This window comes from Papio anubis, chromosome 7 (assembly GCF_008728515.1).
Source record: "Papio anubis isolate 15944 chromosome 7, Panubis1.0, whole genome shotgun sequence".
NCBI lineage: Eukaryota > Metazoa > Chordata > Mammalia > Primates > Cercopithecidae > Papio > Papio anubis.
In genome coordinates this window covers 116,596,116-116,622,807 of record NC_044982.1, presented here as the reverse complement: position 1 = coordinate 116,622,807, position 26,692 = coordinate 116,596,116, and the positions used below count along the sequence as shown (strand labels likewise).

The window sequence follows — 26,692 nt, the reverse complement described above, 5'->3', positions numbered from 1 at the left end:
TTCAATTTACTTGCTAAATGATAGCAGTTATAATAGCAATTTCTGGCTTAAAAAAAATAACAGGGTTAGGATGGAAGGGCAGTAGCATTTTTACACTGAATCCTAAAACATCAGTTACAGGCAAGTTTTAAGACTTAATCATACATTGCAAACACTTGAAGATGAAATGGAAGGCCTATAAGGTTGAGTGTTAGGTTGCATGTGTCATTCTAGTATTGGCTGAAAAGCGAGTGCTATAGGTATAGTGGAATGATGCACATATTTGCATCATTTTCTATGCTGTTATGCTTCTGAAGAGGCTGTATTTTCCTGAATGGGTTAGTAGAGTGCTTCTCAAGGCTTCCCAAATGAAGTCAGATAAAAATGTGTATTTGTTCTTCCGGTGAAGATTGCTGGGTTTTCAAATCAGCAATCTTAGCTGTAAAACCTAGGATCTTACCACAGCCTAAATTCTGACTCAAATGCTGATGTTAGTTAATACTTTTATAAATTCCATATACTATATTGAGGAGATGTAGTTTCTTGAATGTGGAAGTGAAGCTTCATAATATACCATGATAGGAATGTTTCAAATCAATAGTGTTAAAATGTTTTGAATTTTTAAAGATTTTTTTTCAGCTGGTCTTGGAAACTTTCAGTTATCTGTTTTTGAGTCTACTGAAGGTATTTAGCACCTTCTCCCAAATGTATTTAGGTATTTAATGCTCCACTAAATAGATCACAAAAGGGGAGTCTTAAGGAGGTGAAGATGTGAACTTCTTGACTAGATCTAAATCACTGCTCAGAAAGATTTGACTTTTTAAAATGGTGCTTTCTTATGTCAGTAGACTTTAATCTGCAACCAAAATGTTTTGTTTTAAAATAAAAATGAGGCACATTTGTGCTTTTTCACTTCTGCTCCAATTCCACCTTATTCTGCAAGTTGCTATTTTTTCCTTCAGCAGTAGGAAATTTTAAATCTATAGATTTAAAAATTGTATGGTATTTTCTAAGATAACCATATCAGTTTATCAGTTTTCCTATTGTTGGAAATCTGATTCACTTCATATTTGTGTCTTCCCTTCCCTTAGAGAGTTTTTGTAAAGAAGGCTGAATGTTTTCAAAAGTTATAAGTTTATGTTTACATGTGTGTGAACTACCATTTTCTGTATACCCTTGCTGACAACAATTAAGAATCTTGGTCTGGCATGGTGGCTCACGCTTGTAATCCCCGCACTTTGGGAGGCTGAGGCGGTGGATCATCCGAGGTCAGGAGTTCGATACCAGCCTGACCAACATGACAAAACCCTATCTCTACTAAAAATACAAAATTAGCCAGGTGTGGTGGCACAAGCCTGTAAATCCCAGCTACCTGGGAGGCTGAGGCAGGAGAATGGCTTGAACCCAGGAGGCGGAGGTTGCCGGGAGCCAACCTCCAGCCTGGGCAACAAGAGTGAGACTCCGTCAAAAAAAAAAAAAAACAAAGAATTTAAATTTTTATTAGGTAAAGAAAATATTAGTTGTTTTAATTTACATTTTTCTGAATTGCCTTTTTATATCCTTTGCACCTTTTCATAATTTTTTTTGTTTGTTTTTTGAGACGAAGTCTCGCTCTGTCACCCAGGCTAGAGTGCAGTGGTGTGATCTCGGCTCACTGTGACCTCTGCCTCCCAGGTTCAAGCCATTCTCCCGCCTCAGCCTCCTGAGTAGCTGGGAGGCACATGCCACCATACTTGGCTAATTTTTGTATTTTTAGTAGAGATGGGGTTTCACCATATTGGTCAGGCTGGCCTCGAACTTCTGATCTCAAGTGATCCACCTGCCTCGGCCTCCCAAAGTGTTGGTGTGAGCCACTGTGCCCAGCTAGTAATGGTATTTAATGTATATAATTATTGTAGCTCTTTCTCCAGTCTGTTATTTGAAAGAAAAAAAAAGCAGTACATGCATGTGGTAGCAAATATCAATGTTATGTCTTATAATGATAACATTTATAGCTTTAATATGTCTCTTCCTTTTGACATTATCTCTTTCCTTTTTTTCCTCCATCCTGGAGAACCCCACTTTATGCCCGCTATAGTTATGTTATCAAAATACTTTTGTCTTGTGATTATAGCCAAATCTTATTATTTTGCTTATAGCTTGATTTTTGAAGTGACACTATTGAATGCTTGTTTTTATGGTTTATAAATATCAATGACCTTCCAAGTAGTTTGTTAAGATTACTGTTACTTTTTGTTTTTAACAGGTCTAATTTCAAATGCTGTGAACCTTCCAAAGAACAGTACTCTGGTGGCAAGATGGTTAGGGTTTATTTATACTCCTTGGAGCCCTTCATTCTGCTCTTGTGATCAGGATGGCTTTCCCTCTAAGCCTCTTACATATAGCTCTCAACCATGGACTTTGCATCACTCTTCTCCTGTGTTGGAGCCTCTGATTCTTAGATACATAACACTTTCTTAGGCTGTTACTTACTGTGGCTCTGATAATGTGCTTAATTTTCCTTCAAACTTGATTGCTAGATTGGCTAGGTTGGAAACTCTAGATTGGAATGTTTATGCAAGATATTGCCTTCTGCATTCACTGTTGGTGATAAGACTGATAGTAGTTTGGTTGTCATTTCTCTTTTTTTTTTTTTTGAGACGGAGTCTCACTCTGTCGCCCAGGCTGGAGTGCAGTGGCCGGATCTCGGCTCACTGCAAGCTCCACCTCCCAGGTTTACGCCATTCTCCTGCCTCAGCCTCCCGAGTAGCTGGGACTACAGGCGCCCGCCACCTCGCCCGGCTAGTTTTTTTGTATTTTTTAGTAGAGACGAGGTTTCACCGTGTTAGCCAGGATGGTCTCGATCTCCTGACATCGTTATCCGCCCGTCTCGGCCTCCCAAAGTGCTGGGATTACAGGCTTGAGCCACCGCGCCCGGCCCTCTTTTTTTTTTTTTTTTTTTTTGAGATAGAGTCTCGCTTTGTTGCCAGGCTGGAGTGCAATGGTGCAATCTCGGCTCACTGCAACCTCCGCCTCCCGTGTTCAAGCGATTCTCCTGCCTCAGCCACCCGAGTAGCTGGGACTACAGGTGTGCACCGCCATGCCCAGCTTATTTTGTATTTTTAATAGACATGGGGTTTCACTGTGTTGGCCAGAATGATCTCGATCTGTTGGCCTCGTGATCCGCCCGCCTCAGCCTCCCAAAGTGCTAGGATTACAGGTGTGAGCCACTTTATGACTTTTTTCTTTTGAAGATTTCAGCCTTCGCCGGGCGTAGTGGCTCAAGCCTGTAATCCCAGCACTTTGGGAGGCCGAGACGGGTGGATCACGAGGTGGGGAGTTCGAGACCATCCTGGCTAACACAGTGAAACCCCGTCTCTACTAAAAAATACAAAAAACTAGCTGGGCGAGGTGGCGGGCGCCTGTAGTCCCAGCTACTCGGGAGGCTGAGGCAGGAGAATGGCGTAAACCTGGGAGGTGGAGCTTGCAGTGAGCTGAGATCCGGCCACTGCACTCCAGCCTGGGTGACAGAACGAGACTCTGTCTCAAAAAAAAAAAAAAAAAAGATTTCAGCCTTTTCTGTGGCATTCTGAAGAGATGTGTAAGTGTGAATCTTCTGATCCATTGTGATGGATCTTTAGTGGACCCTTTCAGCTGGAAGACTTGTGTCCTTATAAAGCTTTGGGGAATTAACTTTTATTACTGCTTTGCTAATTTCCTTCCTTCTCCTCTTTTTTTGGAATTCCTATTAGTTGAATGTTAAAAACAATGGCTATAACTTAAAATAATGATAAGTTATGGAAGAAAGATTGAGGGGTGCATGTAGCAGTGCTAAATCCTCATCTTTCACATCGGGAAGGTTACAGATAATATCTAAAATAGAAAAATAATAACTTCTTGAACATAAGCTTATTATTTAGGATAAATAAATACTAGAAGACAGAGCTAAAAGAGTTTAAAATACTTAACCTCAGAGGATTGGGTGAATGACTGAGATATGTGACTGAGTAGTGACTGAGGTATGGCAAAGAAGGCCATTGAATCTTGCAGTACCCATTAACTTTCAAAACTATGTATGTATATTAAATAAAATAATTTAAAAGTGATTTAATGTAATCTCTAAGGTCTATATTTAATGATACCTTCATTCTTTAAAATATCGTCAGGAAGTTTATGTAGACGTGTTCTTAGACCAAATATTCACTATCAGCCTTCATGGGAGGAGGCGCACACTATGTATTCCTTTGTCACGGTTCGTCATTATTGAGCTGTGTATTCTGAGAATAATTGACAGAGAATGTACTGGAGATTTACATGGCCTGTAATTGCTTGGTTTTAAAACTTACATACAGGGGTATATTTTTGTCTAATTCAAGATCATTTGGATTTAAGACCTTCATTAGCTTTGAAGAAGCCTACAATGGCTTTTTTCAAAAATAGAATTTTTGTTAGAAAACACTTTTTAAGAGACAAATTTATTTAAATCCCCACTCTTTTAAAATACAATTATTAGAAGTATGGTTTTCAAATAATCTTATGTTATTGAACAAAATTTTATTTACTGTATATACATATGTGTAGTGTGGATGAGTAAGAAGCAGTGAATTGCTAATCAGAATCCCACCACTTATCAATAAGTGTTTTGAGTGGCACGGTTTGAGAAAGTACTGGTTTAAATGCTGTTAAAAATCAAATTTTTGTATGCTGTCTCTAGATAGTTTGTTGACCACCTAGTGGTTGTGTTAAAGAAGTGGAGTTACACTGAAGTCACACAAATGTTTTGCTTATGTGTTTGGTGGAACATTTTAGTATGTGCCACAATAGATATGTGGAATGCTGATACTTAGGGCTTAACAGTTGGAACCCAGTAGTGAGAATGTGAACAAATAACTGAAAGGTTACAAAACACCTTCAGTCATCTCACAATTCTGAATCACCACAAAAATAATAAAGTAGCATGAGGTGGTCTATGTTTATGGTTTACATTAGCCCCATTGTGCCAGGGCAGTTTGGAATTTAAGTTACCCGGTTCTTGGCCCTACCTTTAGTTTGTACCCTTTTTATCAATAGTGCTTTTTTGCCCCTATGAGGAATAGCCAGTTAAGAGACTGCAACCCAAGAAAATCTTGCCTGAGTGGGGTTTCAGGTAATGATAAAAGTTTGAAAACTAGGGTGTTACATATCAGAAGCGACTTGTCTCTTGATACAAAGTCATAGACTGCTATTTTAAGTCTTGAGTTTGTTTTTTTGATATGATATTGAATGATACCTTACCTGTTGTTTCTGTTGTTTATATAAATATATCCTTCCATTATCTCTCCCCTCTTTGGTTTGTGGTTGAATTTTTTTGGAAAACATCAAATGATTATACATAGTGGTAACATCCTTTCTTCTATTTATAGAGACATTGTATTAAACACTGATTAAACTCTTGATGTTTTCTAGAGGTGAAATCTTTATGATATATTTGGGATGACATAGAAGGAAGTAATTTTCCTCATAAAATAAATGTGCAAAGAACAGCAAAGCCCAGATGTGTCATTGGCTAGGCACATTTATTAACAAGTTTGGATGCATCAGGATTACATATTTAAATCAAATGCATATCTCAGCAAAATTTCAAATTGTCATGTATTTATAGGATTGCCAATAGTTAATTGAAACTTGTCATTGTTAAATTTTGCTTTAGATAATTTCCAAGAGTAATGAGTGGTTGGGCACTCACTCATGACTATAATCCTAGCACTTTGGGAGGCTGAGGCAGGCCGATTGCTTCAGCCCAAGAGTTTCAGACCAGCCAGGGCAACATGGTGAAACCCTGTCTCTACAAAAAAATAAAAAAAATTAGCCTGGCATTGTGGCATGTGCCTGTAGTCCCAGCTACTTGGGAGGCTGAGGTGAGAGGATTGCTTGAGCCAGGGAGGCAGAAGTTGCGGTGAGCCAAGATCTCGCCACTGTACTCCAGCCTGAGCAACAGAGCCAGACCCTGTCTCAAAAAAAAGAGTGATGAAGGTATGACATTCCTGCTGAAGTAATCTGGGAAGCATCTTTAAAGGGGAGTTCTCTCAAGAATATTATCCTCAACGTTTTTACTTTCTCTTTTACCTTCCTTCTCCTGAGGTAGCTTAGAAGTAAATACTCAAAACTGGGAACTTTGATGATTAGTATTCAGTTGTAAATTCTTTTAAAATGCACATACTTTTAAGCCATCTAGAGATTGTGTGGATTGTCTCCCTCAGCCCCACTAAGTTCTTCTCTGTCCTAGGTAGTCTAGAAGGCCAAAAACTATTTCTCAGACTATTTTGCATTTAGGGTTCTAGATATAAAATAGTTGATGACAATTAGAATGTATATGTGGGAGATTTGAAGGGAGTTTATTTTTTCTTCGTTTTTCTGGTCTGGGTCATGAAGAAGTGAGATTTTGCCAACAGTAGCAGAAATGCAGCATAGCATTATTTATTCTCCAGCATCTTAAGTTTTCAGAGGCTTTTGTGGTTAAAGCAGCAGAGGCTTTTGTGGTTAAGGCAGCAGCTAGACTATTTTATTGTGTACATCCGCTAGCTTCCTGGGTATTTAGAGGCAGTTGTGACAGTGGCAACTTCCTGATTCAAGCTCTCCAGTCTTTGGATCACAGTTATCTGCCATATGTTCTTGGATTTAATGGTTCCATTGATGGCTTCGTATGATTTCAGTTCTGTAGTATTCTGGTAGTCTCTCCTGGAGACATATTTCTGTGGCCCCATTCCTCCATTCTTTCCCATAACTAAGCATCCAGTTCCTTTTTACTTCCCCTTTGCTCAAAATATCTAGTGGTTTCTATTCCCTCCACCAAATACTGATTGATCAAAGTCAAGAGCATCCTTTGGTGACAAAATGCTACTCTTCCATTTAGTAGATGGTACTGTAAGTGATGCAGGATTTTTCTTGACTCCTTCTTTGAACTTGTAATGGGGGTGCCCCATTTACTCTGCCCACAGCCCTCAACCCCTTGTGGGAGGGAGCACGTGAGCAAGTGAGTGCAGGTTCTGTCTGGCTGCTTTGGGTGCTGGCAGGAGGAAGTTTCATGTGGCCCTGTGATGGCACCCAAATTGGGGTGTCTGCAACCCCTGAAGCCCCAGGGGGCATGTTACAATGCTGTCTTAGCTCCACTGTCTGTGGACAGTGGTGTGTTATCAGCTCAGTAGGCTCCTTGCCTTGTTGTGTGGGGTGGCTGCCCTCCACTAGTGAGGGCAAAGGGCCAGTGTGACAGCCGTTTTTGTTTAGATGGAGTTTCGCCCTTGTCACCCAGGCTGGAGTGCAATGGCACGATCTTGGCTCACTGCAACCTCTGTCTCCTGGGTTCAAGCAATTCTCCTGCCTCAGTCTCCCAAATAGCTGGGATTACAGGTGCCTGCCACCACGCCCCACTAATTTTTGTGTTTTTAGTAGAGATGGGGTTTTGTCATGTTGACCAGACTGGACTCAAACTCCTGACCTCAGGTTAATCTGCCCGCCTCGGCCTCCCAAAGTGCTGGGATTACAGGTGTGAGTCACTGCGCCCAGCCAGACAGCCTTTTTTGGGTACCTGCACTTGGTGGGTCCCAAGCTCTTGTCTGGTGTCCAAGAAGAATGAGGTCCTGCCAGACGCTTGAAGGATGGTGGAGGCGAGAATTTTCTTTAGCGATGAAAATGGCTCTCAGCAGGGAGGGGAGCTAGAGAGGGGACAGGATGGGTAGGTAATCTTTCCTGAAATCCAGGGACACTCTCCAGTCAAGCCGCTTCTCTCCTTCGTCTTTATCTGCACAGGATGAGGGGTGGGGTGGCCATCAGTAGTTTTGGAAAAGGCAACATTTGATTGGTAGAAAGACATTATTCGGAAAGAACCAATTGAGAGAGAATCAGCAGACAGAAGTTCTCACTTTGGGCCGTGGGTTTCAGGCTTTTTGGTTCGAAGTTGGGGTGTCACTGGGGACCTGCCCCTGTCTGCCTAGAATGTCTCTGCTTCCTGCCTCTGTCGTTGAACTTCAGATATATAAAGAAGTTATTATATGATGTCATTGAGTAAGCATTAATTGTATTGACCCTTTTAGTGACTCTAAATATAAAGCCCTCAAACAAACCTATACCTTTAAAGGGAAGAAAAACTATACTTGAATTACACATGATAATTTCTTAGAAGGCATTAAGTTTTTAATCATATCTGAGGAGAATTTGGAAATGAAACCATTTATAGTTGCAATTTAACCAACTCTCAAGAGCATTACTTCCTGTAGCTTATATCAGTGCTTCTCAAACTTTAACATGCATACAGATCACCTCTCGAACACTTGAGGGTCTGTTTGAAGTGAAGATTCAGTAGATGGTGGTTGGGACCTAGGCTTCTACATTTCTAACAAACTCAGGTGATTGTAATTTTGTGAACCACACTTGGAGTAGCAAAGCCTATAGTGTTTATAGTTATCATAAATAAAGGTAATAGTTTAAATTTCTATTTATATGAACTTTTCTTTTTGAATACTACTATATCATAGAAATTTACTTTTTTAACACAAAAATGGAATATTGTGCGCTACTCAGTGGCTTGTTTTTTTTTCCGCTCAGTGGCATCTCATGAATAACCTTCCATGGGAGTGCATACAGCTCAGTTTAATTTTTTAATGGCTGCATAATATTTCAAGTATGAATATAGCATAATTTATAGGCAGTCTCCTCTTGAAAAAAATGTATAAATGGGAAAATGCTTTCCCAAGTAATGTGGATGTGAAAATTCTTATACTTCTATACTTGGTATTTCTGTTGAGTAGGTTCCTAGAATGGGTATTTCTAGGTCCTAGTTCATGGGCATTTAAAATTTTGATCTTCTGCCAAACTACCCTCAGAAAAGGTTTGACCAGATTTGCCATCTCACCAACAAATTATGACCTATTTCTCTTACCTTTGTCACTGGATAGTGTTTTTTTTTTTTTTTTTTTTTTTTTTTTTAACCCTGAGACGGGGTCTTCCTCTGTTGTCCAGAGCTGGAGTGCAGTGGCATGATCTTGGCTCACTGCACTCTCCACCTCCCAAGTTCAAGCAGTTCTCCTTCCTCAGCCTCCCAAGTAGCTGGGATTACAGGCTCGCGCCACCATGCTGGGTAATTTTTGTGTTTTTAGTAGAGATGGGGTTTCACCATGTTGGCCAGGCTGGTCTTGAACTCCTGACCTCATGATCTGCCCTTCTTGGCCTTCCAAAGTACTGGTATTACAGGTGTGAGCCACCGTGCCCAGCCAATAGTATCAGTTTTTAAGAATTTAGTCATTGTGGAAGATTTAAAGCATTCATTGAATTAAGGAGATTGGATATTTTCGTGTTGTTCAACTAATTGTAATACGCGAATTGATGAACTGTCCATTTTTGTTGGATTATTTTCTTTTATGGGTGGGTATGCTTGCTTATTTTTGTTGTAGAGTTTATAAATATTCCTTAGAATACAGATGTTTTTATACTTTGTGCCTTCTGAGTTTCTAATATTGTTTAAAAAGTGTTAAAAAATACTCTTTAAATTTTGGACCCATAAGCAGCTCATTTGAGGAACTTGTAGATTTTATGAAAACATGAGCCCATGCTTCTGTAGTAAAATCTTAAAACTGAGTTTTAAGGTGGTACCACTAACCTATTTAATTCTCTTTCAGATCAAATTCTAAAATAATAAAAAGGTGGGTTTTGGAGGTGTTCTGTGTATGTAAACTGGAATAAAAAAAAGTTGTTTTTTTTTTTTTTTTTTTTTACTGTATCCTAAAATAAGAAAGTTGTCTCTTGAGATTTTTGAAAAAGTAGTTGCCTCTCACTCTGCTAAATATAGGAATGTCATTCAGGAATTTGGTTGTGATTCTGTATGTATTTATGTATGTATGTATTTTTTGAAATGAAGTCTTGCTCTGTCACCCAGGCTGGAGTGCAGTGGCATGATGTCAGCTCACTGCAACCTCTGCCTCCTGGGTTCAAGTGTTTCTCTTGCCTCAGCCTCCCAAGTAGCTGGGACTACAGGCGCACACCACCATGCCTGTTTAATATTTGCATATTTTTAGTAGAGGTGGGGTTTTGCCATGTTGGCCAGGCTGGTCTCAAACTCTGACCTTAAGTGGTCCACTTGCCTTGGCCTCCCAAAGTGCTGGGATTACAGGCGTGAGCCACCATGCCTGCCTTTGGTTGTGATTCTACCTGGAGAGTTTGTCATACTTTTGAATGTGGGCCTGTCTGCACACATGTGTGTATCCAGATTGTGGTTCTCCACTTTGACTGCTTATTGGAATCTCTTGGGAGTTTTTGAAAATGGTAATGCCCAGGTCTCCCCTTCAGCCTTCGTCCTCACTCCTCCCATATTCTGATATATTTGGCCTGGGGTGTGTGGCTTGTTTAAAAGCTTCCTAGGTGGCTGTGCACAGTGGCTCATTCTATAATCCCAGTGCTTTGGGAGGCTGAAGCTGGAGGATTGCTTGAGCCCAGGAATTTGAGATCAGCCTGGGCAACATAGCAAGATCCTGTCTTTAAAAATAAATAAATAAATAACAAGAGCTTCTTGTGTGCTACTAAAATTGATTCTTATGTGCTACTAAAATTGAGAACCACTTGATCAGAGGATAGGGGATGATGGTGCAATTGATGTTAAAACTTTAGCTGGGACAGTTGACATAATCAGACTTACTAATCAACTTTTTCAAAATGCAAAACTTCAAAGTAAATACAGCTGCTCTGAGCCTGGAATGTTATTTTCTTCAGATTACTAAAATGCTATACTGCCACATTCATCTACAGATGTAATTTTTTATAGCTTCTGTAGCGGGAAATTGTTTAGAGCAGTAGTTCCCAGTTCTGGCTGCATGTTAGGATCATCTGGGGACCTTAAGATAAAAATGTTGGATGAAAATATATATACTCATATTCTACCCCTGACAGTTGAATCAGAATTGCTGGGGGCAAAGCCCAATTCATGTTATTTTTAAAGTTCCTCAGGAGATTCTTATATGTAACCAGAATGGACGGGGGTAGGTGGTACTGATTTAGAGTTATAACTAGACAAGATACAAGGTTTTAGATTGTTTTACTGTCCTAAAAGTTAAAATGTACTGCTGCTAGTAATAGTACTAGTTTTCTGATTATAGTGATTTTACCCAAACTATTGTTTGGTTTGTTTATATCCTCTAAAAAGGATGAAGAGTTCTTTATTTCAGCCAAGAGCTTGAATTGACTTTTCACTAAACTATCAGTTTTGTGACACACCGAAGTGAATTTCTCTCCTTTGACAAGTCCTTGCAGGGAGTGGTGCTATAATCACAAATTAAAAAATAATCTCTCCATATATTCAAATCCTACTAGCCTATTTTATCTTGGACCAAGACACTTAACCTCTGTAACCTCGTCTGTAAAATGTAAATCATATCTAACTTAGCATAAAATATTGATGTGAGGATTAAATGAAACGTACCTAAAGTATCTAGCGTTGTGCTTGGCACTAAGTAATTTCAAATCTGTGTTCTCCTGTTCAGCATTCCCTTTTACTTTCATTGTTCTTTTTTTTTTTTTTTTTTTTTGAGACGGAGTCTCTGTCTCCCAGGCTGGAGTGTAGTGGTGCGATCTTGGCTAACTGCAACCTCGGCATCCCGGGTTCAAGGAATCCTCCTGTCTTAGCCTCCCGAGTAGCTGGGACTACAGGCACACGCCACCATACTTGGCTAATTTTTTAATTTTTAGTAGAGATGAGGTTTCACCATATTGGTCAGGCTGGTCTCAAACTCCTGACTTTAGGTAATCCACCCGCCGCGGCCTCCCAAAGTGCTGGGATTACAGATGTGAGCCACTGTGCTTGGCATCCCCACCCCCCCTCTTTTTTTTTTTTTTTTTTGAGACTGAGTCTTGCTCTGTTGCCCAGGTTGGAGTGCAGTGGCCTGATCTCAGCTCACTGCAACCTCCGCTTCCCAGGTTCAGGTGATTCTCATGCCTCAGCCTCCCAAGTGGCTGGGACCTCAGGTGTGGATCCCCACTCCCGGCTAATGTTTGTATTTTTAGTAGAGACAAGGTTTCATCATGTTGGTCAGCCTTCAGGCGATCACCTGCCTCGGCCTCCCAAAGTGCTGGGGTTACAGGCGTGAGCTACCACGCCTGGCCCACATTGTTCTTTTTAAAAGAACTTCACTACAGGTGCTCCAATGCAGGCTAGATTACTTTTATAGTTGAATACTTTATGTTTTAAGTTTCATACAATAAAATTTACACTGGAGCATACAGTTCTCTGAGTTTTGATAAATGCCTCAAGTTGTATAAGCACCACGATAGTTAATTTACAGAACAGTTTTCCCTCACCATCACCCCTCAGATTTCTTTCTACCCCATTGTTTAGTCAGACCCTCTCCCACCCTTAATATTTGGCAGCTCTGGATTTGTACCCTATCCTTATTTCTATTTATTTTCACTCATTCATTTAAGACAGGGTCTTCCTCTTTCGCCCAGGCTGAAATGCAGTGATGCGATCATAGGTCACTACAGCCTTGCGCTCCTGGGCTCAAGGGATCCTATTCACCTCAGTCTCTAGAGTAGCTGGGACTATAGGCATGTGTGTCATCATGCCTGGATCATTTTTTAAAAAATTTTAGTAGAGGTCTTGCTTTGTTGCCCAGGCTAGTCTGAAACTCTTCAGCTCAAGCATTCCTCCTACCTTGGCCTCCCAAAGTGTTGGGATTACAGGTGTGACACTAATCCCCCACCCCAGCACCACCTTTTTTTTTTTTTAAAGAGAGATGGGGCCTTACTATGTTGTCCAGACTAGAGCACAGTGACTATTCACAGATGGGATCCTAGCACACTATATCTTTGAACTCCTTAGCTCAAGTGATCCTCCTGCCTCAGCCTCCTGAGTAGATGGGACTACAGGCATCTCCCACCTCTTCTGGCCTGAGCCCTGTAATTTTGCCTTTTCCACTGTGTCATTTAAATGGAATCGTAAATCTATTTTTAAAATGGGCTTTTATTTTCTTATTGTTAGGTTTTTAGGTTTTTAAAAAATTATTCTAGGTACAAATTTTTCATCAGAAATGTAATTTGCAGATATCTTCTAGTCTGTGGTATATCTTGTATTCTCTTAACAGTATCTTTTACTTTTGATGGATTTCAGTGTATCCGTTTTCTCTTAGGGATTGTGCTTTTGATGTATGTATGAACTATTTGTGTAACTCAAGGTCACAAACATTTTCTCTGTTTTATGGTCTGATTTACATTTGGGTCTGATCCATTATTTGTATTAAATATGAGCTAAAGTACATTTTAAAAGTATATACATCTTAATTATTCCAGTACTACCCAGCACTTTGGGAGGCCAAGTGGGGCAGATCACGAGGTCAGGAGTTCGAGACCATCCTGGCTAACATGGTGAAACCCCCTCTCTACTAGAAAAAATACAAAACATTAGCTGGACGTGATGGCTGACGCCTGTGGTCCCAGCTACTCCAGAGGCTGAGGGAGGAGAATGGCATGAACCCGGGAAGTGGAGCTTACAGTGAGCCGAAATTGCGTCCCTACACTCCAGCCTGGGCGACAGAGTGAGACTCCGTCTCAAAAAAAAAAAAAAAAATTAGCCGGGTGTGGTAGTTCCAGCTACTAGGGAGGCTGAGGCCGCAGAATGATGTGAACCCGGGAGGCAGAGCTTGCAGTGAACCAAGATCGCGCCGCTGCACTCCAACCTGGCTGACAGAGTGAGACTCCAACTCCAAAAAAAAAAAAAAGACCTTTTCTCTGTTGAATTGTTTTATCACTTTTGTAAAAGATCAGTTTTGCTCTATTTATGAGAGTCTATTTCTGGTCTCCATTCCATTCTTTTGATCTGTGTATCTTTTTGCCAGTACTGTAACCTCATAGTTATGTTTTGAAATCAGGTGTTGTGTTTTACAATTTTTCAAAATTTTCAAATTTGGCCATCCTAGTTTCCTTGGTATTCCATGTAAAATTTAGAATCACTTTGATATTTATCAAAAAATATTTGGAGTTTGATTGGCATTGAGTAGAATCTATAGGTCAGTTTGGGAAGAATTAACATTTTAACTATGTTGTTTTCCAATCGGATGGCATCTCTCTCCATTATTTAGGTCTTATTAAAATTTCTTTCATCAGTATTTTGCAGTTTTCAGTGTACACGTTCTTTACATACTAAATTTATACCTACGTATTTGAGGTTTTGGTGCTATTGTAAGTGGCACTTTGAATTTTTTTGATCTTCAGTTATTCATTGCTAGTATGTAAAAATATAGCTGATCTTTTCTTTCTTTCTTTTTTTTTTTTGAGATGGAGTTTCACTCTTGTTGCCCAGGCTGGAGTGCAGTGGCGCCACCTTGGCTCACTGTAACCTCTGCCTCCCGGGTTCAAGTGATTCTCCTGCCTCAGTCTCCCGAGTAGCTGGGATTACAGGTGTCCACCACCATGCCCAGCTAATTATTTGTATTTTTAAAAGAAATGCAGTTTCATCATGTTGGCCAGGCTGGTCTTGAACTCCTGAGCTCAGGTGATCCACACACCTTGTCCTCTCAAAGTGCTAGGATTACAGGCATGAACCACCGTGCCCGGCCCAGCTAATCTTTTTATATTGGCCTTGGACTTTGCTAAACTCATTTCTTCTAGGAATTTTTTGTACATTAATGGGATTTTCTGCATAGCCACATACATAGTCATCTGACTAGAAACAGCTTTTTTCCTTTCCAATTTCTTTTATTTCTTCTTCTTGCCATATTGTATTTGTAAGACTCCAGTACAGAGTTGACTAAGAGTGACTCGGCACCTGGCCTAGAAGTGCCTCTTCTATTCCTAGTTTGCTGAGAGATTTTTATGATAGTGGATGTGGAATTTTGTCAAATGCTTTATGTCCTGTCCTATGACTTTTCTTCATTAGGCTTTTAGTGTGGTAATTAAACTGAAGTTTGAATGTTTAAAATTATCCCTGCAATCCTGGGATGAACCCCACTTGGTTGCAGTGTAATTATCCTTTTTATATATTGCTAGATTGCATTTCCTAATATTTTGCTGAGGATTTTTACATCTTTTTTCATAGAGTAATTTTCTTGAAATGTCTCTTTTGGATTTTGATGTCAGTGTGATCTTGTAGGAATTGGGAAGTGGTCCCTCTTCTGGTTTTTGAAAGAGTTGTGTAGAATTTGTTTTTTCTTCCTTGAATGATTAGTGGCATTTACCAGTGATACCATTTTTGGTCCATTCGTTTTCTTTGTTAAAGAGAGTTAATTACATATTCAGTTTGCTTAATCAGTAATAGGAGCATTTGTGTTACCTGTTTCTTGTTTAGTGAGGTTTAGTAGTTTGTGTCTTTGAGAAGTTGGCCTGTTTTATTGAATTGATGAATTTAATGGGCAAAGAGTTTGTAGTATTTGCTTATCGTCCTAGGTAGAGTTTTCTTAGTTTCATTGATCTTTAGTACTAGCTTTTGGTTTTGTTTCTGGTTGTGTTTTTTTTTTTTCTTCATTGACTTCTCTTTATTCCCTTTCTTCTGCTTGCTTTGTGTTTTTCTTTTTCTTCCTGAAGTGTTTGAGATCTTTCTGATTTTCTTATATAAGCATTTAATGTGATAAATTTTCTTGTAAACACTGTTATGTCCCACAATTTTGATATGTTGTATTTTCATTTTTGTCTAGTTCGACATATTTTCTAATTTTCTTTGAGATTTCCTCTTTCAAGCTTGGATTTAACAAAAGATTGTTTAATTTGGAAGTAGGCTGTGTACATAGTATTCAGTGGATTACTGAGAGAGGAGTGTTGAAATCTCTTAAGTATAATTGTGGAATCATCTATTTGATTTCTATCAGTTTTTTGTTTATTTTGAAGTTATTACTGCTAATTTTCCTTGTTCTGGAGTTTGCTTTGCCTGATAGAAATATAGCCACTGTAGCCTTCATGTGATTAGTGTTTGCATGATACATCTTTTCCCATCTTTTTACTTTTAATCTGTATATATCAATCCTTACATTGAAAACTGAGCTGTTATGCACAGCATATAGTTTTGCCCTTTTTTGAAAAAAAATCTGAGTGGTTGCCCTGGCTTTTAAATGGTTTGTTTTGAACATTTACACTTGATGTAATTATTTACGTGGTTAGATTTAGGCCTTTTAAAATTACTTTTCTCTTTGTCCCTCCTTTTTCTGCCTTTTGGATTATTTGAAATTTTAAAAATATTCTACTTACCCCCATATCATTTCCCTTCCACCCAAAGAATTTCTTACAGCTTTTCTTTTAGAGCAGGTTTCAAGAATTTCTTACAGCTTTTCTTTTAGAGCAGGTTTCAATCTCTCTCTCTCTCTCTCTCTCTCTCTCTCTCTCTCTCATCTCTGTGTCTGTCTGTCTGTCTGTCTCTAAGACAGAGTCTTGCCTTGTTGCTCAGGCTGGAGTGCAGTGGTATGATCACAGCTCATTGCACCCTCAACCTCCCGGGTTCAAATGATCCTCCCACCTCAGCCTCCTCAGCTAGTGGGACTACAGGCTTATACCACCACACCCAGCTAATTTTTTGTAGTTTTTGTAAAGACGGAGTCTTACCATGTTACTCAGGCTGGTCTCAAACTCCTGGGCTCAAGTGATCCTCCTGCCTCAGTGTCCCAAAGCACTGAAATTAGAGGTGTGAGCCACTGCACCTAACCTGTTTTTTGCTTTTTTGTCTGATAATGTCTTTGTCTTCATTTGTGAACTACACTTTTAGTGAATATGGAATTCTAGCTTGATACCTTTTGATATCCTATAGGCCCTGAGAGATTGTTCATTTTTAAAAAAATATTTCTTCTCTCTTTTGTTAAGATTGGATAATTTCTATTGCCATGTCTTCAAGTTCACTGACTCTTCTGTCATCTTCTTTCTGATAGTGAGCCAGTCCAGTGAGTGAGTTCTAAAATTTCCATTTTTTAAAAAAATAGTCAACTCTTTCTTTTTTGAGAATTTCAGACCGGGCTCTGTGGCTTATGCCTGTAATCCCAGCACTTTGGGAGGCCAAGGTGAAAGGATCATTTGAGTCTAGGAGTTTGAGACCAGCTTGGGCAACATAGCAAAACCCTGTCTCTACTAAAATACAAAATACTAGCTGGGCATGGTGGCGCTTGCCTGTAGTTCACCTACTCAGGAGGCTGAGTTGGTAGAATCACCTGAACCAAGAGGTTGAGGCTGCAGTGAGCTGAGATTGCACCAGTGCACTCCATCCTGGACAACAAAGCAAGACCTTGTCTCAAAAAAAAAAAAAAAAAAAAAAAAAACAACAGGAGAATTTTGGCCAGGCACAATGGCTGATGCTTGTAATTCCAGCACTTTGGGAGGCCAAGGTGGGTGGATCATTTGAGGTCAGGAGTTTGAGACTAGTAGAGGGGGTTTCACCCTCTACTAAAAATAAAAAAAAATTAGCTGGGCGTGGTGGTATGCACCTGTAATCCCAGCCACTTGGTAGGCTGAGGCAGGAGAATTGCTTGAACCGGGGAGGCAGAGGGTGCAGTGAGCCTAGATCGCACCGCTGCATTCCAGCCTGAACGACAGAACAAGACTCCATCAAAAAAACAACAGAAAAGATAATTTCATATTTGTTTTAAGGTGTTCATTTTTTACCTAATGGATCATGGTTTTAATAACTGCTGGTCTGTAATCCCAGCACTTTGGGAGGCCGAGGCGGGCAGATCACCTGAGGTCAGGAGTTTGAGACCAGCCTGACCAACATAGAGAAACCCTATCTCTACTAAAAATACAAAAAATTTAGCCGGGAATTGTGGCACATGCCTGTAATTCCAGCTACTTGGGAGGCTGAGGCAGGAGAACTGCTTGAACCCGAGAGGCGGAGGTTGTGGGAGCCAAGATTGTGCCATTGCACTCCAGCCTGGTCAACAAGAGCAATAAAAAATAAAGATAAAATAACTGCTTTAAAAGTCTCTGATAATTATGATATGTGGGTCATCTAGATAAAAGTCAGCGTCTGTTGATTACCTTCTGCTTTAAGAATTGGTCAGTTTTTTGTTTTTGTATTTGCTGTGTTTGGTAGTTTAGATTCTATCCCAGACATTTTGAATATTGTGAGATTCTGAGTCCCGTTGAAATGCTGTAGAGAAAGTTGAAGATTTGTTTGTTTTAGTAGACAAATCAACGTAGTTAGTTTATACCTGCAAATTCTTTCTTATCTTATATAGGCAGTGGTTCCATTATCTGTTCAGTTTTCAAAGTCTTTGCCGTGTTGTTTGCATTTGCCCCTCCCATTCCCACTTTGGTTGATCTAGCATTTGAGCAGTGATTTATATCCTAGTTCTATTGTGAAAGCCTACCTTACACTTCTTTGGATCTGTTCCGCATATATATAGATAGCTTGTAGCTGGGCCCACGGACTTAGGGATCTACTTTTCTGTCTCTTATCATCAGTGATTTCACCCATATTCTTCAGTTCCCAGGGGCCTTCTTTATTCCCCTAGCCGGAAGCATGGAATTACAGTTTGAGTCTCCTACCTGTCATGCCTCACATGGCAGTGAGCACATTTAGGGAGCCTTTGCCCTAACCGTATTAAATAAAAGTATGGTGGTGGAAACTAGGAATCTGTTTTTAATAAAACTTACCATAGTTACTTTTGATAAACCAATAACAGGTTTGGGAACTTGTGGATAGAACCAATATTTGGCACTAGCAACATCAAGTTATACTCCCTCTCCTCTCTTTTTTCCCTTTTTGCAAGTTGAGGCTCTTAACAATTCCTGAAATATTTTACCCCAAACACCCTATCCAGTGGTAGAAAATATAGTGTACTGGATGCCACAAAGTTGTAGTCATGCAATTTTAGTTAATGACAGGAGACTTAAGTCTCTCGATTGATGGATTATTGCTCTTATTTTACATATAGCTAAATCTTAATTAGTGACTTTATTTCAGTTGTAGGCAAATCCTCTTGTTAAAACTTACTGAACTCAGTTCTTTTAAAAAAAAGTTTTAGGTCACATTTCTAAGAAAGCTGGAGATGACAGTGTCTCTATATTCTCTACAAATATATGTATAACTTAGGATCAGTTAAAATATTTCTTTTCACATCTTAACTTATAGATGGGTGGCGTCTATCTGCAGTGCTCTGTTAAAGACAGATTCTTAGGGGAGTGTGAGTCCAAAGAAGTAAGGAGTACCTAGATAGATTAGCAAAATGTACTAAGGTGAGTGAGTGAGTATCCGTATCTTTGGCTTTTGGAGGGGAGTATGCATGTGTGTAAATTTTTCTGTAACAAATGGTACTGTTGAAAACAATTGACATACATTTCTTTCATGGCACTATTTCTATACGAGTTTACTTTAAATCTGTAGCTAACTATGGCCCGCCTGTGGTGAAGTAAAGTGGTTTTAGTCCACAGAGATCTTTTTTGGAAGGTTATTTGATGTAGTAAAATTATATATGAGACACAAATAAGCAGACCCATGTTTGGGTTCCACTTCTGCTATTGTAACTAGCTCTCATATCTTTGAGTCAGGCCTTGCTGATTTCTTAGGCCCCATTGCATTTTGAGTTAAAATTTGTACACAAATAGTAAGCTCACTAGTTTTATGGGAAATGGAGATATCTGTGACAGCATTGAATGATACGGTAGTAAACTTTGGTTTTGTTTTATTTCATAGTGGTTACTTTTCCTTCTTGAAATAGCAGCCTAAAAGTTTACCTTGTAAACTACTATGTGGTACAGTATTTTTAAATTTTGCTTAAATATCTGTGAAGTATCCTTCTAACTTAAAAGTGATTTGACCGCATTTGAACTATTCAGTGCATAAGGTATTAAATGATTTTTTTTTTTTTTTTTAAGAGACTGGATCTAACTATGTTGCCCAGGCTGGACTCGAACTCTGGGGCCTGAGATCCTCCTGCCTCAGCCTCCCGAGTGGCTAGGACTATAGGCACATGTGATCGTATCTGAGTGTTGGACATTTTCTTTTAAAAATTTTCTTGATTACATTTAGTGTGCTCATGTGGTAGTCTGTTGAAATTAATTTTTTTGCGATTAAGACAGCGCCTAACTTACTTTCTGTGTAATTTCTTTTTGGCTTATTTTGAATCCTAAAGAAACGTGACATAGTAGTGTGGCAGACTATGTTTAAATAGTCTTGATCTTGTCATTAAAATATATTTCCTTAGAGGAATAAAGAAATACCCTAGGGATTGAAATTTGGGTAGAGTATTATGGAAATTTAACTTCAACCTAGGAGTTCACTAAATGTCAGTGAAGTGTTATTACCTTAAAATGACTTTTTTTCCCCTCCTTCTTTAGAATCCAGCAACTATCACAAGAATACTCCTTAGCCACTTCAATTGGGATAAAGAGAAGCTAATGGAAAGGTAAGGAACCGTATTGTCGGCTTTGTGCTTAGAAATAACACAGAAAGCCTGTTGAACCGAATTTATAAGAATCAAATAAGGGAATTGATTAATGTGTGCAACTAGTGACTGCTTTAATTTCTTGTATTCCCGTTTTGTAAAGTTTGCAGTAAATTTAATGTTAGGGAATCCAGGCTTAATATTTCTTCTTATTTGGGAGTATGTGTGTTTGGGGGTGGTGCTTCAGTATCTTCTACATATATCCTCTTGAGTACCAAGAACTAAAAGCAGGTAGAGAAAAAAAGCACCTGATAACATTGTTGGAGTACATGAGTAAGATCCTCCTTTAATTACTTAAAAAGATTTCTTGCTCAGCCGGGCGTGGTAGCTCACGCCTGTAATCCCAGCACTTTGGGAGTCCGAGGCGGGTGGATAATGAGGTCAAGAGATTGAGACCACCCTGGCCAACATGCTGAAACCTGTCTCTAGTAAAAATACAAAAATTAGCTGGGTGTGGTGGTGTGTGCCTGTAGTTCCAGCTACTCAGGAGGCTGAGGCAGGAGAATCACTTGAACCTGGGAGGCAGAGGTTGTAGTGAGGAGAGATCGTGCTACTATACTCCAGCCTGGCAACAGAGCGAGACTCCATCTCAAAAAAAAAAAAAAACAAAACAAACGATGTCAGGCACATTAGTAACATTTATTCAATAGAAACAAAATTGAAAAGTTGCTTAGGCTTTTCTGGCCACCAGACCAGGTGCTTGGACTAGTTCTCTGGTTTTGGGTCAGGATTCTGTTCCATTGGGTTTTAAAAAATACTTTCTTTCTGAAAATCTTTATAGTTCTAAAAGAGAAGAAATTAGTGGGACTGGAGAATGACTATATTAATGTCATTCTTAACCTTGTTCTGCTCTTTAGATTGGAAATTTGGGACACTTGTTAATGGTGGTAGGTTGACAACTTATATTTATTTCATTATCAATTCTAAATTTAATAAAATATTAAAACTAGTTGTTGGGAACTGAGAATCCATATATTATATAAATAAATGGAAAGTATTTCTCATTTGATTTTAAAATTCAGAGAGTACTTTATAAAACATATTAAATAATACCCCATTTCATACACCTTGCATCTATTAAATTACATTGTAAATAATAAAATCTGTTGTTACTATAAATTACAGTTTAATAGTAACAATAATAACTATCAATTTTTGAACCCTCTATCAAGCATTTTATTTTATCCTCCTGATAGCTTTATGAGGCTAGAAACTATTATCCCCATTTAATGTGGAAACTAAGGTTGGAAGCTTCAATTTTTTATCTAAGTTTTGTACACAAGGTGTTAGCCCTCAAACACAGGTTTGTTGGACTTCAAAACTTATGTCTTAAACACATGCTGTACGCCGGGCGTGGTAGCTCACGCTTGTAATCCAAGCACTTTGGGAGGCCGAGGTGGGTGGATCACAAGTTCAAGAGATTGAGACCATCCTGGCAACATGGTGAAACCCTGTGTCTACTAAAAATACAAAAATTACCTGGGCATGGTGGTGCATTCCTGTAGTCCCAGCTACTTGGGAGGCTGAGGCAGGAGAATTGCCTGAACCTGGGAGGCAGAGGTTACAGTGAGCCGAAATCGCGCCACTGCATTCCAGCCTGGCAACAGAGCGAGACTCCATCTCAAAACAAAACAAACACATACTGTATAAAGCTTTCCCATGGTTCATGAAGGATAATGTGTTCAACTAGTTTGATGTTTCTTTTTATGCATTCTGATCATATTTTTTTTTGTTTGTTTTCTTTTGGTTTTTTTTTTTGAGATGAAATTTTGCTCTTGTTGCCCAGGCTGAAGTGCAATGCCGTGACCTCGGCTCACTGCAACCTCTACCTCCTGGGTTTAAGTGATTCTCCTGCCTCAGCCTCCCAAGTGGCTGGGATTACAGGCGCCCTCCACCACGCCTGGCTAATTTTTGTATTTTTATTAGAAATGGGGTTTCTCCATGTTGGTCAGGCTGGTCTCAAACTCCCAACCTCAGGTGATCTGCCCGCCTCAGCCTCCCAAAGTGCTGGGATTACAGGTGTGAGCCACCGCGCCCAGCCCTGACCATATTTTTTGTCGTCAGTGGTGTTTCTTAATTTTGGTAACATTTACTTTCAGGTTTTTTTAATTTTATGACACCTCTATTAGGATAAAGAGTTTTTATCGTTTACTTCTGAAACGCTAATGAATTAACATTGATTTACCCAAGTTTCTCTCATGTTAATGTATCTCCAAGACATTCTGAATTTTGTCTTATAACATTGCTGAAAATATTTTTCCATTAAATATTGTACTTAATATTTATGTACTATTGTACTTAATGTACTAAATTTTGTACTTAATATGGGAAGTGTAGCTTCTGCTCAGTTTTCCTAGGAACCTTAAACTGCTCTACAAAAAGTAGGTGGTAAGTGTGAATTTAAAATTAAAAGGAGGTATCTGGGAAACTTCTGAGTATGTGAATGTTTCAGTTTCTCCTTGTAGTTTCTGTAGATAAGCTATTGGTACCTAAAAGATTTAATTCAGTCTTTAAACAGTGTATTTGAAATCAATATGCAATATCTTTTTGTCTCATTTAATGATTTTCACATTATATTTTGTGTTGGGTGCTATTAGCACTGCTACACTTTTTTTTTTTTTTTTTTTTAAAGCATTTGACTGATGTATCTTTTCCATTTTTTAAATATTCAACCTTTCTGGGTTATTTGGTTTTAGGAGTATCTTTTGTAAGTACTATGTAGGTGATGTTTAAAAGAATCTGAATGGAAAAACTATTATCTTTTAATATCTGAGATTAACATATTCATGTTTTATAATTAATGTTTAGATTAAATTACTGTCATTTTAAGTTGTGCTTTTATTTATTATGTTTTCTGCTCGCTTATTCTGTTGGCTTCATCAGATTTTCCTTTTTCTTGAATAATTTCAAAGTTATATATGTATTCTATTTCAGTTTTTCTAGTCACAATTTGTGTGTGCATACTTAAAACTGTATAAAAGTTTATAATATTTACTTGAAGTTTTAATCCATCCTCTGTATAAGACAAAAACTGTAGCATAAATTTTTTCTTTGTCCTTTCCTTTTCCTTATCACCTTGATAAGTTGATGTTTGATTTTTTTTTTTTTTTTTCCTTTTCTTTTCTTTTTGAGACAGGGTCTCACTTTGTCACCCAGGCTGGAGTGCAGTGGTGAGATCACGGCTCAGTACAGCCTTGACCTCCTGGGTTCAAGTAATCTTTCCATTTCAGCAACCCCAGTAGCCGGGACCACAGACACGCACCACCATACCTAGCTAGTTTTTGTATTTTTTGTAGAGATAGGGTTTCACCATGTTGCCCAGGCTGGTCTCAAACTCCTGGACCCAAGCAATCCTTTCACCTTGACCTCCCAAAATGCTGGACTTACAGACATGAGCCACTGTGCCCAGTCGATATTTGAATTTTTTATTCGATTGTAAGCGTTTTTACTATCTATGTATATAATACCCCTCCTCCCCTTTTCTGGCTAACTCGCTTTTTGCGTACCACTATTTTTTTTTGTAAATATTCTGTTTTTCCTCTAGAATATATCCTGTAATATAAATTGTTTCATATGTGACAAACTTTGAGTCCTCTAAGAGAAACTCTTAATGTACTGAAACTTACTGTAATATTTCTGGATGTGAGTTTTGAAAACATAAACAGTTGGGCCCTTTAAGTCGGACAATTCATATTTTTGGTTTTGGAAATTCTTAGCTGTTACTTGTTCAGCATATCTTTTCTCCATTCTCTTGATGCTTTCTGGAATTCCTGGATCCATGTTGAAACTTCAGGATCTCTTTCCATGTCTTCTAACTTTTTTTTTTTTTTTTAAGATGGAGTCTCGCCTCAGCCAGGCTGGAGTGTGTGCAAGTGGTGCCATCTCGGCTCACTGCAACCTCTGCCTTGTGAGTTCAAGGGATCCTCCTCTCTTAGCCTCCTGAGTAGCTGGGATTATAGGCAGCCGCCACCACGCCCGGCTAATGTTTGTATTTTTAGTAGTGAGGGGGTTTTACCATGTTGGCCAGGCTGGTCTCAAACTCCTGACCTCAGGTCATCTGCCCCTCTCCACCTCCCAAAGTGCTGGGGTTATAGGCGTGCGTCATTGCACCCAGCATGTCTTCTAACTTTCTAAAAAATAATTTCTGTATTCATCTCCCCACCCCCAACCCTTGGGCAAGTGCCAGTGACTGTATTCATCTTTGTTTTTGACTTTGTTCTGTGAAAATTCCTCAGTTTATCTTGCTTTTCTTCCTGCATCCATTCTGCTTTATAGCCGTATTGAATTGTTTATTCAACAGTGTCCATCTTACTCCTTTTAATAACTTTATTCTTGTTTTGTGGGTATAATTTTTGCTTTATCTGTCTGTTTATTCTTACATTAAAATAATTAGAATTAATAATGAGAATACAAATACGAGATGTGGCTGAAATTTACAGTCTTAAGGGTTTTTATTAGAAAAAGAAAATGGGGTAAAAAACTGGGCTGTGCACCATGGCTCACACCTGTAATCCCAGCACATTGTGAGGCCAGGGCAGGCGGCTCACATGAGGCCAGGAGTTTGAGACCAGCCTGGCCTACGTGGTGAAACCCCATGTTTACTAAAAACACAAAAGATAGCCAGGCATGGTGATGGACACCTGTTATTCCAGCTGTGCGGGAGGTGGAAGCTGAGGCATGAGAATGGCTTGAACCTGGGAAGCGGAGGTTGCAGTGAGCTGAGATTGTGCCATTGCACTCCAGCCTGGGCAACAGAGTGAGACTCTGTCTCAAAAAAAAAAAAAAGAAAAATAGAAACAAGAGAATGAGGTTAAAAAAAAAAAAAAAGGACCAAGTCTTTGAAACAGGAAGTTAGAAAAATAAACCCAAAGAAAGCCGTAGAAAAGGTATTTAAGATAAAATTATATATTAATGAACTAGAGAGCAACAACAACAAAAAAAGATAAAGATCTTTGACATGAATTTTCTGGAAGATAAGTGACAGACTGGGAGAAAATATTTGCAAAAGACACATGTAACAAAGGACTATTGTCCGAAATATACAAAGAACTCTTAAACTCAACAGTAAGGAAACAGTCGGATTAAAAAATGGGCCAAAGAGCTTAACAGGCAACTCACCAAAGAAGTTATACAGATTGCAAATAAATAAATGAAAAGATGCTCCATGTCCTAGGGGAAATGCAAATTAAAACAACATTGAAATACCAGTACATACCTATTAGAATGGCCAAAATCAAAATACTGACTACCAAATGTGGACTAGGATGTGGAGCCGTAGGAACTCTCATTCGTTTCTCGTGGGAATGCAAAATGGTACAGCCACAAAATGGAAGACAGTGTGGCAGATTCTTACAAGACAAGATGTACTCTTACTATGTAACTCAGCAATCAACACTTCTTTATAGTTACCCTAATGAGTTGAAGGCTGTCCACACAAAAACCTGCACATGGATGTTCATAGCAGCTTTATTCGTAATTGCCAAAACTTGGAAGCAGCCAAGTTGTCTTTCAGTAGATGAAAGGATTAGTAAACGGTGGTACATCCAGAAGTGTGGTATTATTCCGTCTGAACGAAATGAGCTATCAAACCATGAAAAACCATGGAGGGACTTTAAATGCATATTATTAAATGAAATAAGCCAATCTGCAATGACTGTATACTGTATGATTCCACCTATATGACACTCTGGAAAAGGCAAAACTATGAAGACAATGAAAAGATCAGTGGTGTGTGGTGATTCCTCAAGGATCTAGAACTAGAAATACCATTTGACCCAGCCATCCCATTACTGGGGATATACCCAAAGGATTGTAAGTCATACTGCTATAAAGACACATGCACACGTATGTTTATTGTGGCACTATTCACAATAGCAAAGACTTGGAATCAACCCAGTTGTCCATCAGTGACAGACTGGATTAAGAAAATGTGGCACATATACACCGTGGAATACTGTGCAGCCATAAAAAAGGATGAGTTCGTGTCCTTTGTAGGGACACGGATGCAGCTGGAAACCATCTTTCTCAGCAAACTATCACAAGAACAGAAAACCAAATACCGCATGTTCTCACTCATAGGTGGGAATTGAACTGTGAGATCACTTGCACACAGGAAAGGGAACATCACACACCGAGGCCTATTGTAGGGAGGTGGTAGCGGGGAGGGATAGCATTAGGAGATATACCTAATGTAAATGACGAGTTAATGGGTGCAGCACACCAACATGCCACATGTATACATATGTAACAAACCTGCATGTTGTGCACATGTACCCTAGAAGTTAAAGTATTAAAAAAAAAAGAAAAAATCAGTGATTGCCAGGGGTTAGGGAAGGGGGGGGGATGAATAGTCAACAGCACAGTTT

General features: G+C 39.1%; 1 protein-coding gene across 1 annotated transcript in view; it reads left to right on the top strand.

Moving 5' to 3' along the window:
* Nucleotides 1–26,692, top strand: part of ARIH1 (ariadne RBR E3 ubiquitin protein ligase 1) — a 149,906-nt gene that overhangs the window by 23,975 nt on the left and 99,239 nt on the right. Inside the window, 1 exon segment of the mRNA XM_031668518.1 lies at nt 20,221–20,288. Within this exon segment, the coding sequence (XP_031524378.1) occupies nt 20,221–20,288 (68 nt within the window).